Raw genomic sequence first — 17,622 nt, 5'->3', positions numbered from 1 at the left:
AATAATAACCCGACGAACTGGAAAGAAATCAGATGCTGCAAACTTGCGGACCAAAGCTGGTGATCGTTGCATGATCTCGACGTCATTGCCGGTATGTCTCCTGATTCCCATCATGCGATATCCCAGGTTTCTTCTTCTATATATTCCCTTCCCAGTTCCTACTCCTACTCCTTCTTTTCATCATCATCACTACAGTCTACTCTACTCAGCTACTCTATCAGCTACTCTATCAGCTACTCTATCAGCTCTACTCAACTATCAACTATCAATCATGCGCTTCTCTCCCGCCCTCCGCAACGCTGCCATCAACCTCCAGCACACGGCTCCCAGACTTGCCCAGACCTCCCCCAAGACAATCTCGTTCAGAAAGCCTCTCTTCATCTCCGACCCCAAGAGCTCATTTGTTCTTCAGCGGGCAAAGGTCCTCTTGATCTGGTCCTCGGCTCTTACCGCATTCATGGGATGGCCTTACGTGGTTCAAAAGTGAGTTCTCCTTCTCCTCTTCCTCCTCTACTTCCGTCACTAACAGCCTCTAGAATCGCACTCACTAGAGTCAACTCTCCAGCTGCCTAAGCTCTTTTATCTTTATCTCTTTGGGTCTTACTTCTCATGTTATCATGTCCTGGTGTTGCGGTTACATTTATTACATAATGCATTAATAATACGTCTTTAAACCTTAATCAACCAACCTCATTCCCTCCTCAAACTCGCACTGATCCCTCCTCCATCTCCTCCTTCTCTCCACCAGCAGCGTCAACAGGGGTCACAGACAAGAATGCACTGATAGAACAGCAGACGTAAAAATGCAGACGCCGTCGGTCAGACTCCGGCGCGCGATAATCAACAACGACCTCGCGATCGTGCAGCGCTTGCTCAGACGGTTCCCCTCGCTGCTCACAAATACCGACTTTGACCACAAATCCTGGACAAGTTTGCACTATGCCGCGTACTACGGTCATTTCGAGATCTGCGTGAGTACTTCTACTATTTCTTGCTAGTTGTTGTTCAGTAGCATTAACACTCGCAGCTCTTCCTGACGCAACTCGGTCACGACGCCGACGAAATCTCTCTCGACTCGGCAGGCTACACCCCACTCCACCTCTCGGCTCTCAAGAACCACGAGCAAACGATCCACTTCCTCGCCCAGAAATTCCCGCGCACGATCGACCGCGCGACCGCCTCTCCCGAAGGCTACACGCCGCTCATCCTCGCCTGCGAGCACGGCCACGACGCGTCCGTCAACATCTTGCTCGACTTTGGCGCGGATATCAATCTGTCGGATTTGCTCGGCAACCGACCGATTCACTTTGCGGTCGAGTACGGGCATCGCAAGGTTATTCGTACGTTGGTGGACCGAGGCGCGGATTACCGCACGCCGAACCATCTGGGCTGGACGCCGTCCCAGGTATGCTTCTCCGTCGGCGTCAAGAGTTATCTCACCAGCCTCACCATCGAAGTCGAGCGACGGCATGAAGAACGCATGCAGCAGAAATTGGTCGAGAAGAAGCGGTTGGCGGAGCAGTTTGTCTCGTCACTACCGCCCCGAACAGATTCTATGAATCCGCCTGTGAAGAAGGAGCCTACACCACCTCCGCCGCCTATGTCGCCGCCGCCGCCAGCAAAAGAAAGTACATCCACCCCGGCTCTCGAATCATCATCATCATCTCCTCCTTCTATTCCTCCTCCTCCACCACCAACTGAATCACCAACTGAGAACACACAACAAGAAGTCATCACCGACACTACAGAATCCGCGGAACCCACAGAGCCTACACAACCCTCCGAGCCTACAGAACTCACAGAACCTGCCACCCCACCCGAGCCTAGTTCATCTACATAAAATGTATCATACTGTATCATATTCCTATCTACCATCAATAACCTTCACCATCCACTCATACGTCCCAAACTGTATCGCATTCACCAAAAACGCCCGCACAAGACACACCTTCAGCCCGCTGAAAAACACCCGCACGCCGCCTTCCGCAAACGACTTCTTTGCGCAATCCCATGTGCTGCTGTATTTCAGCGGCTGGCCTGTCGGTGAAACCGGTTGGGTTTGGTAGCGGGTTTTGATTACATCTGTGTGATGTTAGTAGAGCTCGTAGACTATGAAAAAAGAGACTTGCCTAATGGAAAGATGGAGGCCCAGGTCGCGCAGCCGGCTATGCCGCCAGCAAGCAGCAAGTGCACGACATGCTGCCATCCGGACTCCTCTTCAACGAGCTTCGCGCCCTTTGCTGCATTATACGCCCAAAAGCTACATCTCCGTCAGAAATTCATCATAACTCATCACATAGAGCAACAGTACTCACTATACGCCATATCCAAATCCGTCCCTGAACCCAGTGACCAAACCACCTTTGAAAAATCCCCGGAATCCCTCAAACTTGTACACCTCCTTCGCAACCTTCCAACTACTCTTCCCCACCTCCCCTGCTCCCGCTCCCGCCGCACTCCCGCCCAGCGCACCGCTATGCGTCGCCTGCGCCCGACACTTTACGTTCTCGATCGGCGCGGAGATCACGAACGTGCTCAACCCCGCAACAGTCCCGGCGCCAAACACATTCACAATCTCGGGAAACTCGCGCGCAGGCGACGAAGGACTCGTCAGCGCGCGCATCGTGATTGAGTACGATGCAAACAGGAGCGCGTTGAGGGCGCCGTAGCCTATTATCGGGGCTGCAACGCCGTGCAGAAGGGAGCGGAGGTAGCGGAGGTCTTTTGCTGGTGCTGTGGCTGTCTCTGCCGCTGCTGTTGCTGTTGCTGTTGCTGTCGTCCGCTGCACCACTGCACGCAACTCATCTGCCTCTCCGAGCGTCACCGCAGCGGACGAAGACGACGCATTCTGCAGTTTGACCTTGATGATGTCGAGCGGGTTTCCGACCGCGATACTCACCGCGCCAGAGACGTAGCCTGCCTGATTTACTCGTCAGTCCTTTCACCGTGATCAACAAATAGTCTAAAACGTACAATGAAATCCGTAGTCGGAGTAGGCATCTCTCTTTCTCTATCTCTTTTCTATACAATAAAGTAATAAAGAAAGAAAGAGTAAACAATAAGAGTAATGATATCACCCGCATTTCATTTTATTTCTCCCAACGCCGCCGCGCCTCGGTTCGCGCTCGGCAAATCCAAAATATTCCCTTTATCCTCAACAGACAACTACTCCTCCTACTTCTCTTATTACCATGATAAAAGCATTAGATTTTACTCGCATAAATACCACTGAACAGAAACCCTCTATATAGTACACACTAAACATCATCACCATCACTCATCCCGCCCGATCCACCGCGCAATAACCTCCTCCAACACCTTCCTCTTCACCGGCTTTGCAAGATAATCGGACATCCCGGCTTCCAAGCACTTTTCTCGATCGCCCGTCACCGCGTTTGCAGTCATCGCAATCACCGGCAACCGCGCAATCCGCTCGTTGCCGTGCTTTCTTATGCGGCGTGTCGCTTCTATATTACTTTGTTAGTCCAGTTCTTCAGATCGAATCAAGAAATAGAGAGACGGAAACATACCGTAGCCGTCCATTAATGGCATCTGACAATCCATCAAAATCAACTCAAAGTACTGCCCATTCGCAACCCGTCGATCAAGCGCAATCAACGCTTCCTGTCCATTCCCGACCGCTTCAACATTGAATTTCAACCTCTTCAAAATATTCAGCGCAATCTGCTGGTTGATCTATAACATTCACATTAGCACCGCCCGTCTAGACAACTCTTCAAAAGACAACAGAACTCACCAGATTATCTTCAACGACTAAAATCCACGCAGCACCATTATCAACCGCAGCCGTCGCATTACTACTAATCGACTCCGCATCACTTATAGCGCTTGTATTCGACGCCCTCGAAATCAACAACGGCGACACCAGCGTCGGCGACGAAGAATACGTGCTCGTCGCAATCGAACTCACGCTTCCCCGCGGCCTTTGATAGTCAACACCTGCTGTTGTGGATGATAACGGATACTCGCTAGGCGGAGTAATAGGGCCCGAAGAGCCGGGCGTGGGCGGCATCTCTGCGCAGTGCGCGAATCCGCCGGACTCCCACGACACCACATCACCGCTCTTCCTGCCACCCTCGCTGCACTGCCTACTCCGTCCACCACCTTCGCCGACAGCAGCCTCCGCAGCCGCAATCGCCTCTGGCGGCGCCTTCCGGAACGGCACGGTGAAGGACGCGACAGTACCCTTGCCGTACTCAGACTCAAGCCTGATAGTACCGTTCATCAGCTCGACCAAGTTCTTGCTGATCGACAGCCCGAGCCCGGTCCCGCCAAACTGGCGCGCAGTCGAATTATCGCCCTGCTGGAACGGCACAAACAGCTTCGACAACACCGGTTTCGAGATGCCGATTCCGGTGTCTGAAATCCGTACGTTGACTTCAATCGTCTCGGTCGTCTCCACTCCGTCCCGCGCCATAAGCGTGATCTGACCCTGCCGCGAAAACTTGACCGCGTTCGTCAAAAGGTTCATCGCAATCTGCCGGAACCTTCCCGCGTCGCCTATAACAAGCGGCATCGGCGTCTTTGAGAATCGAATCTCGTCCACCAGCCGCAGCCCTTTCTTCGCCGCGGGAAACGACAGAATACTGAGCGTTTCCTTCAGCACCGTCTCGACATCAAACGCCTCCATGCTCAGCTCCAGCTTGCCGACTTCGATCTTGCTGAAATCGAGCACGTCCGTGATCACCGACAACAGCGCGTCCGCACACAGCCGAATGTTATCCGCAAACTCCCGCTGGTGCGTCAACAGCTCCGTACTCAGCAACAAATCGCTCATGCCGATAACTCCCGCGATCGGCGTCCGGATCTCGTGAGACATATTGGCCAGGAACTCGGACTTCATCCGCGACGCCTCCTCCTTCAACCGCATCGCCTTCAGCGCGTCGTCCTGCGCCCGTCGCTGGTCGTCGATATCGACCATCGCGCCAATCCACTTTGTGATTGTGCCGTCCTCGTCCTTCAAAGGTGTACCGCGGCACACGTGCCAGCGATACTCGCCCTTCTCATTCCGGATCCGGATCTCGATAGTCTCATACGCGCCACCCGCAGCGTTCCGCAACGCGCTCGTAAACACGCCGCGGTCATCCTCATGGATCTGCTGCAAGTACGCGTTATTCGCCGGCCCCGGCGCGTCCTTCCCGCACAGCTTGTACCAAAAGTAATTCAGGTACTCGAGCGGCGGCACCTCGCTGCCTCCCTCGCCGCTGTTGTCGGGCACATCAGCGATCCAGATGATACAAGGAATAGTCTCGAGCGTGGCCACGAACCGCGCCTCGGACTCGCGCGCGGCCTTGAGCGCCGCGTTCTGCGACTCGATCATCATCGCGTTCGCCATCGTTGCCTTGCGGATATTCTTAAACAGCCGCGCGTTGGTGATCGAAATGCCCATCTGCTGCGACAGCAGAGAGATCACCTCCAGATGACGCGTGTTGAACGAATGCGGCGCGGCCTCGAGGTAGAGCACGCCGACGATCAGGTTCTTGTGACGGATGGGGTAGACGAGAATACTCCTTCCCTCGGGATGCGCGTCGCTCCACGACGTTCGCGAGCCAGCGAACCTGTCGTCTTCGATCGCGTTTCCGAGAATCACAGGCTCGTTCGTATTAAACACAAACGAGATCGGCGGGACAAACACCATCTTCTCGAAGCTCTCGAGCGACTTCTCCGGCGCTGTGAACGACTCAATCTTGGTCACCGTGCCCATCGCCGCAATCCGGATCTTTGCGTCCTCGTTCGTGATCACGGCCGCGATCTCAGCGCGCGTCGTGCTGATGAAGATCTCAATCATCTTGCTCAGCAGCGTGTCGATATTGATCTCGCTCGAGATAACCAGTCCGCTCTTGATAATCGAGGTCAGATCCAGGATATCCAGCGTCATGCTAGACTGATCCCGCTCAACGTCTCGGTCTGTTCTAGCTTGCCAATCGTGCAGATCTGCGCGCTCGTCGTCTTCAAGCGGCACGTTCGCCGGAAGAGGGAAGGTATGACTGCGACTCACGCGCCGCACCTCTCCCACCTCCGCGACCGCCATCTCGTTCTCAACAGCGTCGATCGGGCTTTTTTCGAGATACCCGCCGTCAAGCGCGGTAGTCTGCACGCCGGTACTCTTCATCGCCATCGTCCGGGGAGAGCTATACATCTCCGGATACAGCGACGTGAACCGCTGGACGACGCCGACCGCGCCGCAGTTTTCGAGAATCGTGATGCCTTCGCGCATGATTGAGCCGCCCACGATCTTCATCTTGCGTTTGATGGAGATCGAGCCGGCGACCAAGTGCGCGACCGCGAGCTCGATCGCCGTCTCGTGAGCGACGCAGTGCGGCACAATCTCTTCGTAGAGAACCATTACTTCTTCAACGTCACCTCGTAAGTCAGCGAGCTAGAGATGTTGTTAGTATACTTATTGCATCATAGAACAGCAGTCAAGGAAAAACATACGGCCATCTGAATAGTCTTGCGCCAACTAGAATGATTCACATCCGAGATAACAGCCCACTCTTCCATGCGCGCCTGCACGTCCTTAATCCTAGCCAGCAGATACTCGCGCCGATCGGCCGAGACCGAGTCTGTCTGCAGCAGCTTGACCATCGCCAGACACATAAAGAACCACGCGTAGTGCGATTCTCGGGTGCAGTGGAAAGTCTGCCAATTCTCGCCGGCTAGCAGGAACTTTGCGGCGACGGTTTGGATTTCTTCAAAGTGGCCGTAGAGAAAGAGCGTGATGATGTAGAAGCACAGATGGACAACTGTAGCAGAAGTAATCGGACGCTCGAGCAATTGCTCCTGGTACGCGACCGCATCGAAATCATCAGTCGACAGAATCGCCTTGGGGTCGCTCGAGCCGACTTTATTAGTCAACGCCATGATTGTCTGATAGATCGCGCGGATGCAGATGATTGCGTCAGACATGTTATAAGCCGGGTCCGTTTCCGCCAGCACTTTCTTTGCGCGATTCGCGACCGTGCGCAAGTCCTTGAACGCATAAAACATAAACTTAAGCTCGGTGGCCTGCAGCTGCAACACAAGGATCCGGTCACCTGCCGCGACCGCGTGCTGGAAGATTGGCGAGAGCATCGAGTACCCGTTCTGGTAGTGATTGAAGATGTGGTCGAGATACGCGACGTCGTAGTACATTGCTCGGCAGACGATCGACGAGTCCGCGACCTGGGGCATCAAGATATGTGCGATCCTGCGCAGCTTTTGCGCAAAGTGAAACATCTGGAATTTCATAATCGCAACCATCGCAAGGAAAATATACGCTCGGCAGAGGTTATCATCCGAGCCGACGTTCAGTTCGAGATGCATAATCAGCATCGCGGTCTGATAAAAGAAATCCGGCGAGCCCATGTAAATCACCATGATCGCCGCACCCAGGAAATCCTCGGCGGCAACCACGATCGGATCCTCTGTCCGTTTCGGATGCAGCAGCTCTTCGTCCGTGCTATTCTCGATCCGCTTATAAAACTCCCAAAACCTCTCCGTGCGCGCCATACCCGCAAACTCCTTCTCCGTCGTCACGCCTAGGAAGAGCATCGACGGCACGACCATCGAACTGGTCGCTTCGTACTCTCCACGCAGGTAATTCACCCTCAAAACCATTCGATCGCACCGCGCCCGGTCTTGCCGCGTTTTGATGTTGGCTGTAAGCATTTTCACCAGCTTATACGTCTCCTCTGGCTTTCCTCCGTAGAAATACGCCTGAGCGAGGCCATAGTACGCATCAAAGGTCTCGTTGTAATCGACGTCTGCCTCGTCTTCGTTCCAGCAGTCGGGGTGCAGCAGCTGGATCGCCGCGCTAAACAACTCCTGCGCTCGTACCAGCGAACCCATTTCATCAGCCTCCTTTGCTGCTTTGATGAATTCTTGACGATAGGGTCTCCGGTAGGGTCTGTCCCGGATGAGTGGAAGAGCGTTTAGCAGATGTTCAGCTACGAAGAACGCCGAGTGATTTTCATCTGTGCAAAGTTAGTATATGTCGTAGAAGCAAAGTGTAGAAAAGAAAAGTGAAATTTAAACTCACCCTTCATCAACTTGTCGGCAAGCAATAAATTCATCGATGCCAAATTCTCAGTGCGAACAAGTTCCTGAGCCGCCTGCGCATACCGAGCATGCGAAAACTTGAAACTATCCTCAGACTCCTCCGAAGGTACGATAATCCCCGCCTGGATCAAAGTCTGCAAGCTAGACATTGCCTTATTATCAGACTCGACCAAAGTGACGCCGCTATTGGCAGCAGCGGCAGAGTCGCCTGAGTCACTGGAAGACAGGCCGTCTGGCATTTGCATGAGTGTCTGCACGAGGCGGTAGGAGAACGGGCTGCCGAGTAGAGAGGCCCAGATCATAAAGTTGCGAGTGCGTTTTGGAAAGTCGCGGAACCGGCGCAGAACGAATGACGGATCGAGCTCGGTCGTGGCGAGGAAGTCAACGTAGGCGGACCGGACCAGGTCCATACTTTCGTAGACCCATCTTCTTCGACGAGTGCTGAAGCGGATCGCGCCGCTCTTGTGAAGTGCCTTGAGAGACTCTGAGAGCACGAGCGGATTTCCCTTTGAGTTTTCGTAGATAAACCCCGTGAGCTCTGTGATAGCTGATGGCTCGCAATGCATTGTCTGCGCGATGTACTGCTCGACGCCCTGCCGGTTAAGCGGCTTGATCATCACTTTGGTGAGGCGTGAGTAGTCGCTGTCGATAAACTCCTGCATGGGACGAGGCAACTTGGAGCCGTCGCGGAAGGTGATGATGAGGACCATGTCGATACGCGACTGGATCATTGCCTGCAGCACCTCGACCGTCTCATCATCGGCGGAGTGGAGATCGCCAATGACGATAGTGAGATTGAAAGTATCGGCCAGGATTCGAAACAGCTGCAGCACGAATGAGGCGACGAGCATGTTGCTCCCGGCGGCATTCTTCAAAAGCCAGTCTGGAAGACCGCCAGATTTCTCCCCAGGGTGCTGGAAGGCGGTTGTAGAGCTGGCGCCGATGCTCATCATGGACGAATTGACAGAGGCGTGCCGGGTACTACTCCCCGCGTTCGACGTCGCATCATCAGAATGCGTCCCTACAGATTCAGACCCGAATCCCTGCTGCAGGCTAGAACTCGCATGTGGCTCACCCGGCCATTGAGGCGACGCAGATTTCGGTTCCTCTTCGGCAATCTGCAGGAGCTCCTGCGACGGGTTCAAGCCGGCCTTTTGTCTGCGCTCGATCTCCATGAGCAGCTTGAGTTCCGGGATGGCGGAGGACATGCGCCGCATCTTGTGCCATTGCGTACCCAGTTTTGTCCGCAGCACGTTGTGGAACGAATGCACGACGTCGGGTTTCTCGCTCAGAACTTGCTGCAGTAGATTCGACAGAAGCGAGACGAGGGGCCCGAATGGTGATCTCAGCTTTGGCTTTGCCGTGCTTCGAGCGTAGAGTCCATACTTTCGAGCGCCAGACTGCAGAGCAGTGACCAGCATTGTCTTGCCTATGCCGGCGTAGCCGCGAATAGCAACGACCTCGGTCCCGTGACGGTTCTGCTTGCGGGTGGAGCCGGAGGTGGACATTGACGGATTACTCCGTCTGGAGGAAGAAACGCTTGTGGAGGAAGACTCTGCGTCGCTGAGATCGGTGCCAGAGATGCTGAGAGTAGTTTCAGAGTACCCGAGGTTACTACTTGACGAGGCACGATTTCGGGTTCCCGAGAGAGAGTTAGAGTCACCGGGATGATGCGTGGACGACCTGCGCTTGGCAAACTTGCGGATGACAGTCATGACGGTCTCGAGCTCGGCCGTTCTGCCAATCATATCGAGCGGCAGGGAGAAGACGGCCGAGATATCGTTCTTGCCGAGCTCGAATTCCTCGCCCAGGAGCTCTGAATCGTTAAAACTCCGGACCATTTCCTGCACTCTCTGGAGATCGCAGCGCAGGCCGCCGGCAGAGCGGTACCGGTTGCTGGCTTGCTTTGAGGTCATTTTCTGGATGATGGAGTTGATGACAGTGGGGATGTCGGGCCGGATGGACTCGATGGAGGGAACGGGGGAGTGCAGGATCTGGTGGACGATGTCCATTGCGGAGCCGTAGTAGGGCAGTCTGCTGGTGAGGAGCGAGTAGAAGACGATGCCGAGGGAGTAGATATCGGTGCGGTGGTCGATGGTAGTTGAAGCACGACCGGTCTGCTCGGGGGACATGTAGACGTATTTGGAGCTGAGGGTAGCGTTGACAAAGATGTCGTGGATAGAGTCAGAGGAGAAGGACGCCCTGGACTGAGCACCATGGGTGCTGGAGCCGAGGTGGATGATTTTGACGACATGGGACTCGGGATTGTAGAGGAATGCGTCGTCTCTGATTTCGCCGTGGATCATGCCGTGCGCGGAGTGCAGGACCTCGAGACACTCTGCGGCCGCGATGGCAAAGTCAAGGAACTGCGGGAGGGTGATAACAAGCTTTGGTGCCGCGGCGGCAGCGAGCGAGGAGGAGAGCTCGTGGTTGTCGTCGGCGACGTAGTCTGTGGAAGTCATGGCGGTGGAGAAGTCGACGAGCGCGTTCTCGCCGAGGTATTCGAATATGGAGACGACGGCGCCAGTTTTGCGGAGGTGGAAGAACTCGAAAGCGCGAATGAAGTGGGTGAAGGAAGGGTCGACGCGCTGCAGATGGCGGACGACGGTGTATTCCTGCTCGAGTCTGAGCGAGCGCTGGGAGGGCGAGACGCGGGCCATGATGGGGATGTCGGTGACGGCGGAGTGGATACCGCGGATGTGCCAGCAGTCATAGGAGGTGAAGCGGGCGGTGGAGTAGTCGAAAGAGTAGGAGTCGAGGGAGTCGAGCTCGAGCCGGAGGTCAGCGGGTAGAACAGCATCGAGGGCTGGAGTGGGCGATGAGGGTGACGAGGGCGAGAGCGGGAGGGAGGGGGGTTCAGCCATTCTGCCCAGGAGGAGGAGGGTAGGAGGAGGGAGGAGGAGTGTGAGGAGGAGAGTGCAAGAAGATAGGAAGAAGAAGAAGAAGAAGAGGAGGAGGAGGAGGAGGAGGAGGAGGAGGGAGCCAGGCTGTGGTCGAAGGCCGGAGTGCGGAGACCGAGGTGAAAAAACAAAATCTGGGCTGTTATGGTACTGAGAGTACGATTGGTATTTAGATAATAGAGTGTTACGGAGAGGTGCATCCGACCCCAGGACTAATATCCGGACGTAGCCGCGAACTCCGGGCCGACGTAAGATTTCGCTTGGACGCGGCGTTGGCGAGGCCGAGATTGAAGCCAGATCTGGGTGGGATTTGGGAGGGAGAGAGGAGGGAATTAGTTCAGCGATTGTTATAGAATACAGAGAATAAGAATGAGAAAAGCGAGTGACTATCAGTTAGAATCCAATAATGGAAAAAAGGGCCATTGTTGGTGCTGATTGTCTTCGGCGACAGGGTCCCGGCAAACAAGGAAGCAAAATAGCGCAGACTAACTCCTATAAGACAATAAAATGCTATTTTGGTACTTTGTTCTGCTCTTCTGTATTGCTTTGATTGTTGTTATTACATCAACACATCAACACACTTATATAAACAGCAGTCTACAACAACTACTACTCTCCTCTCTATTGTGGTTACTGAACAATAACCAATTTATGCAAACTTAATTGTCTCACTCGACCGATTAAGCTTAAATAAACCCTAAACTCTATTTTCTGACCTAATCCATTACGTAACCCCCCCCTCGCCATCTCCTCCAGCAGCTCCATCGCCCCGCTGCTCTCGCACATCCGCCGAAACACACCGCCTCTGCTCTCAATCAGCTCCACCGGCGAGCCGTACTCAACCACCCGCCCCGTCTCCAGCACAAGGATCCGGTCGTAGTCAATCACGCTCCGCAGCCGGTGCGCGATCGTAAATATCGTCGTCTGCCTGAACTCCCGCCGGATCGTCCGCTGCAGGATCTCGTCCGTCGCATAGTCTATCGCCGCCGTCGCCTCGTCCAAAAACATAACCTTCGTCTTCTTCAGCAGCGACCGCGCAAGACACACCAGCTGTCTCTGACCCTGCGACAAGTTGCTCCCACTCTCACTCACAACCGTATTCAGCCCTGCAATCCGCCCTTCCAACTCCCCTTCATCACTCCTCTTCATCAACTTTACCCTCTCCAACACTCTCTCAATCTCTTCATCACTGTATTGATCGTTCGGATCGAGATTGCTTCGGATCGTCCCTGAAAATAATATAGGATCTTCTCCATGTTAGTAGTCTGTCATAATCCAGTTGTTGCAACAGACTCGAAGCACAGATTCATCATCATAAATACATACCCTGCGGAATAATACTCAACGCCTGTCGCAAATCCCTCAACCCAATCCCTCTCACATCAAACCCATCAATCACAATCCTCCCCTCCTCCGCCTCCAGAAACCGGAAAAACGCAGACGCAATCGTACTCTTCCCCGCTCCCGTCCGTCCAACTATCCCAACCTTCCACCCACCCTTCACCTCAAAACTAATCCCATCCACAACCCTCGGCAAATGTGCGGCATACCTCAAGCTCAGATTAGACACCACAACTGCTCCCGCTGACGGCCATCCCGCCGGCGGCCGGCTCGACTCAACAACCGCTGGTGCCTCCTGCTCAATCTCAAGAAACTCCTCAACCCTCTCCACCGAATTCATATTCGTCTCATTCATCGCATTCACCGCCATCAAATCGCTAATCTCTCCCGTGAAATTAGCAGCATACGTCAAACACAGTCCCGCCAACCCCGCATCAATCAACTCTCCCTTCCAGATAATAAACCCCGCCGCAATAGCCGTGATCAGCCCTCCCACAACCTCGCACCGAAACTTCATCCATCGGTCGCACCCCCAAATCGCATTATACGGCCGCGTATGCACATCCAGCTTCTCCATCAGCTCAAGCATAAACCGCGACTCGTGCCCGTACGCCCGAATCGTAGCCAATCCCGACAACGTCTCGGAAAAGTGCTGGTACAACGGACTCCTCGTCACAAGTCTCATCCGTCGCAGCTCAACAGACGTACTCTCGAAATGCCGATTAATCACAAAAAACACCGCACAGATAAATCCCAGCAAAAACAGAAATCGGGGTAAAATCACCGTAATAACGCACAGAATAATCAAAAGCGAAATCACTGAATGCGTAATCGAAATCAACGTCGGCATCAGAATCGAGTCAATAGTCTCGATATCCTTGCTAAACCTATTGATTATCACCCCAATCGGCGTCGTGTGGAAAAAGCTCGGAATCGCATACATCACCGAACCCAGCATGTCTGCAAACAACCGTCGCGACACATTCAGACTTCGATGAAATGCAAGCCCATCTCTAGCCCCGGACACCAACAGATACACCGACGAGATCAACACATAGATCCGGATATAGTGTCCCGTATCATGTCTCTCCTTCTCCCTCTCAATCTCGGCGCTCTGTGACCACCGCCGAATCCACAGATTCTGTCCAAAATCTCCAACCTGCTGCATCACAAACACACTCAACAAAAGCATCAGGTACTTTCCTGACCCCACGTACGAAAAATACGTCAAGTACGTCCGTAGCCCAACATTCCCCACCTTTCGCGACTCCGCTCGCACCAACGTCTCCGAATCTCTTCGAACCGCAAATCGATTGTGTCTCGCCGCCGCCGCCTGTCCCTCCTCCTCCTCCTCGTCCTCAACAGCGACTGCCTCCTCGATCGGTGTCGCGCTCCGCGTAGACAAACTACTACTCTTCACCAAATTCCGATCAGACCCTAGCACGCCCTGCTCAAGCGCCTCCGCTGGACTCCCAACAAAATTAACCCGTCCCTCGCGCAACGCAACAACAAGACTAGCACTCGGAATCGTCAGCGTGTAGTTATGACTCACAAGAATACACGTCCGTCCAAACATCAGCGGTCCACTCAAACAGCTTTCAAAAATCGTCCGCGCAGAGTGTGCGTCAATAGCTCCCAAGCATCCGTCCAACAATAAATGCCTAGCCGAAGAGTACACCGCACGCGCTAGCGAGATTCTCTGCTTCTGGCCACCTGATAACGTAATCCCTTTATCCCCGACTATCGTCAAATCGCCGTGCTCTAAAGAGTCGAATATTGGCAGTAGGCAGCACGCAGTAATCACTCGAAAATACCGCGCTTCATCAAACGCAGACCCAAAAACAATATTGTTTCTAATCGAGTCATTCAGCAGCCATGGTCTCTGCGCGCAGTACGCTACCGTATCAGTATAACCAGCCAATGGTGAAGGAATACCAGAGGTCGTCGAAAGACCCGGCAGGAAAACATTCCCCTCGATCAAAGTCATCTCTCCCAAAAGCGCCATCAACAATGATGACTTGCCCGATCCCGTCGGCCCGATGACAACCGTCAACTTTCCCACTGGGAAATCAATCGACAGATCCCACAGCGCAAACTTGCCCACATCGGTTCTTGGTCCCCACGTAAACGACGCGTTCTCGAATCCGATATAAGGTGACTCAGGCCCACGCGGCACCGATAGCACTCTATACTTTCCCGTCGGCTCTTCCTCCAAAAACGTCTGCATTCGGTCCAGAGAAACCTTCGCACTCATGATTTCGGTGATTGAAGTCGCAAGTCGCTCGATTGGCTTCCTCACAATATTGATCAACGACAAACAACTGAATGCAACTGAAGCTTTCAACTCATGGCCCGCAATCAGTGTATATGCACTGAAGGTTACCACGGCTAGTAGCAGTGGGGTACCGTACCAAATAATCGAGCCAGCGGTATATAGCATAAAATGATAAATCAGCCCACTGATCTCGCGCGCACGTATCGCCATCAACGTATCCCGAAACACCGACTCCCACGCTGCACAATATTGTTAGAGACCGTCATAATCATACACAAACACAAAGTGGGGCATACCAAAGTACTTTATAATCTTAAAACTCTGAAGAACCTCATTCGTCTTCTGCGTCCGCTCGTCCGCCAGCTTCATCAGCTTCTGACGATTTGCCGACACCAATCTCGAAAGCAGGTAATTCACTGGCACCAGAGTAACCATCATCAGAATCGATCCAAACGCACTCGGGCCCAGAAAGCGAAAGACTAGCATGATTGAGAGAAGCATATTGACGACGCAATTGATGAGGTCTGTAAAGTCAGAGATTGCAAGAGCAACCTCGTTGGCATCGATTGCCATCAGATTGATAATAGCTCCCATGTTCATTCTGGGAGAGTCAGCCGAAGGCCGCGGGGAAGCCAACCTCACAACTCGAGCGAGAGAAGACGATCTGGTCAACATCGGCCTTGTGGCTTTCTTACTCTCGCTCTGAGCCATTTCTCCTCTCCTCTTCAAAGCCTTGGCGTAGATCTCGGTGATCATTATCGATCGAGTTTTTGTGCTCACTTTTCGGAACCCTCGGATCGCTAGCGACTTTAGACACGGCCCGACGATTGCAGTCGCAAACAGCAGAACCACATATAATCGGGCAACATGCGCTGGGCTACTTTCTGGCTGCTCAAGATGTTCTAGTATCCTTTTAACCAAAATTGTTGGAACAATAGCAAACGGCGCCTGAACGATCGCATGGACAGTGCTCCATATTAACCGACTGCGATGATAGTAAACCAGCGCTCGCAGAAACGTCATTTTCCTCCTCAACGGACGAAATTCATCACTAAGATACGAAGCACGCCAATCTTTAGCCATGTCCCATACGTCATTCATGGCCAACGGCCTACGAAATCCAGCCTTCAGCATCGGCTCGATGAAGGAGAACGTGAAGATCGAGATCAACGTGGCGTACCGCGGAGGGCTAAACATCAGTCCGCGATGGACCTCGACATAGGCAGGGAATGTGCCTAGTGGCGACAAGAGCGCCACGGTCAACAGGATAGTGCACATAAAGAGGTCAATCACTGTTAAAATGGTGCTCAGCGGCGAGTACGTCTCTGAGATGAGTATAGACCGAAAGTCGATCATAGCAATCACCCACCGCAGAAAATAGCAGTAGGCGAGATTTGCTGCGACGCGGAAAGAGTACTCATATGAAAGCGTCGAGTTTCGGTGCAGTGAAATCGTCAGGAGGTAGGACTATGGATACTTGGTTAGAAAAGTAGAACATGTATAGAAGCGTGGCATCAAAGACTTACCCAGTACACCACCGACATCACTGACGACCCAGAAATCCAGCTATCGCTTGATAGAAAAGTGCCAACCAGATGTGCAATAATCAGAATAGCCATGCAGCAGCGCTCGGTGGTCTCTCTTTCCCGGCGTCCTCGGTCGCGCATCGGAATAGTCTCCATAGTGCCAGGTGGTAGACGACTGCGATGAAGACAGTCATCGTCCACAGCCAAGTCATAAGCATTATATGATTTTCTGTGCTCCTGCTCTTCATATTCGGAATCGAGATCATCGTGGCTGCGCGCGTGTGACCTGTTGACCAGCAGGACGTCGTTGGAGGTCAGTGTCACATGCCCGGGCGAGTGGAGTCTGCGTTCGGAGATATAGAGGGGAAGAACGAGACATAGCGATACGAGAACGATTATCAAAGGCAAGTATACATGGATAAACCTGATCGGTAATGTCGTTAGTTAGTGGAACGAGACGGGGGTGGATATTGCACGGGATCATGAACAAGGATCATACGAACTTTTGAGTGAAGTAGTCCGACGCGTCGGCGCTCATCTGAAGATGGTTGCGCCATACGAGGCGTCCTGACATATCTAAGGACAAGTTACATACACCGCAGATTTACAACGGGCGCTGCAATAATAGTGTACAATTGTAAACCGGAATAAACAGAGAAATCGAGAGCGGAAGAGAAGGTTAAGAGAGAGGGTGCGCTAACAGCAGCCGAATGGCGAAGATCAGGCAACAAATTCGATATTAAGGTTTCAAGACCCAGTTGGGACTCCCGAAAAGACTAATTCGTTGTCGATGTGCGTTGAACGAAGCCTTTAGCAGCAAACAAGTCTGAAAAGCATATGAAGGGTACAGACTATCGATACCTGCGGCGGCCTACTGTGACGAGAACACAGAAATCCCCAGATATGCAATAAAACCACTGACTCGGGTGTTTTTGTCATGTTGCGGTAGGGTTTAATTTACTGAGCTTATTCTGCAGCCGTCGCAACCCGAACCGACTTGCGCGTGTTAGCAACTGATGCTTGGTTCTTCTCTCGGCGAGGGACGGGTTTCGATGGTCTGCCGCTCGATCCGAAAGGGTATCAGGTCGTGTGCAAGAAGAGGAAGATACACAGAGAACAGAGTCAGTGAAGAGGTGTTTGATAGCAGGAATCTGCAAATCGTAGTAGGAACAGCTGCAGCCTGGAAGCAGTCCAAAGCAAACGCCATGCAGCGTCGAATTCTTTGTTCGTCACAGAAAAGTTGAATTTCAGAGATCAGAATAGTTCAGGAAGACGGTCGATATGCGATTGACCCTGGCCAATGCTTTTCCTGGCAGGTTCGCTTGCTTTGTAGGTTGCTAGATTGCTTCGTAACTTTGCTTCAAGAGCCAACCCGCTGCTGCAGTCAAGCATATTCATAACTGAAGATGGACATAGCGGTGGCTGAAAGGACTCACAATCAACTGACAGCAGCCACCTTTCCTGCATCGCATCAACCGGCCAGCGGAAGAGAAGAAAAGGCTTCCGAGCAGAGAAAAAG

At 53.1% G+C, this 17,622-nt stretch overlaps 5 protein-coding genes across 5 annotated transcripts; 2 read left to right on the top strand and 3 right to left on the bottom strand.

Annotated features, from left to right (window-relative positions):
- Positions 1-199: 199 nt before the first annotated feature.
- BZA70DRAFT_295103 (uncharacterized protein) lies at positions 200-682 on the top strand. The gene is made up of 2 exons (XM_064914476.1): positions 200-483; positions 537-682. The coding sequence occupies exons 1-2, from the start codon at positions 272-274 to the stop codon at positions 571-573; spliced, it is 249 nt and encodes an 82-aa protein (XP_064768333.1). The 5' UTR covers positions 200-271; the 3' UTR covers positions 574-682.
- BZA70DRAFT_277808 (ankyrin repeat-containing domain protein) lies at positions 683-1,854 on the top strand. The gene is made up of 2 exons (XM_064912506.1): positions 683-971; positions 1,028-1,854. The coding sequence occupies exons 1-2, from the start codon at positions 804-806 to the stop codon at positions 1,838-1,840; spliced, it is 981 nt and encodes a 326-aa protein (XP_064768332.1). The 5' UTR covers positions 683-803; the 3' UTR covers positions 1,841-1,854.
- On the bottom strand, positions 1,855-3,074 carry BZA70DRAFT_295101 (solute carrier family 25 member 45). Its single transcript, XM_064914475.1, has 4 exons — positions 2,974-3,074; positions 2,316-2,920; positions 2,130-2,260; positions 1,855-2,082 (listed from the first exon to the last, which is right to left on the bottom strand). Exons 1-4 carry the CDS (start codon positions 2,998-3,000, stop codon positions 1,865-1,867), a joined length of 981 nt encoding a protein of 326 aa, XP_064768331.1. The 5' UTR covers positions 3,001-3,074; the 3' UTR covers positions 1,855-1,864.
- Positions 3,075-11,040, bottom strand: BZA70DRAFT_277803 (uncharacterized protein). The gene is made up of 4 exons (XM_064912505.1): positions 8,042-11,040; positions 6,460-7,976; positions 3,758-6,400; positions 3,075-3,696 (listed from the first exon to the last, which is right to left on the bottom strand). The coding sequence occupies exons 1-4, from the start codon at positions 10,923-10,925 to the stop codon at positions 3,481-3,483; spliced, it is 7,260 nt and encodes a 2,419-aa protein (XP_064768330.1). The 5' UTR covers positions 10,926-11,040; the 3' UTR covers positions 3,075-3,480.
- Positions 11,041-11,301: 261 nt separating this feature from the next.
- On the bottom strand, positions 11,302-14,896 carry BZA70DRAFT_277801 (P-loop containing nucleoside triphosphate hydrolase protein; the record flags this gene model as incomplete). Its single annotated transcript, XM_064912504.1, has 2 exons — positions 12,288-14,896; positions 11,302-12,208 (listed from the first exon to the last, which is right to left on the bottom strand). Coding segments are annotated over exons 1-2 (3,023 nt in total), but the record flags the coding sequence as incomplete, so codon positions are not given.
- Between the last annotated feature and the right edge of the window lie 2,726 nt (positions 14,897-17,622).

Source organism: Myxozyma melibiosi, assembly GCF_037950935.1.
Source record: "Myxozyma melibiosi strain Phaff 52-87 chromosome Unknown BZA70scaffold_5, whole genome shotgun sequence".
Classification (NCBI taxonomy): Eukaryota; Fungi; Ascomycota; class Lipomycetes; order Lipomycetales; family Lipomycetaceae; genus Myxozyma; species Myxozyma melibiosi.
This window is presented reverse-complemented; position numbering and strand designations above follow the sequence as displayed.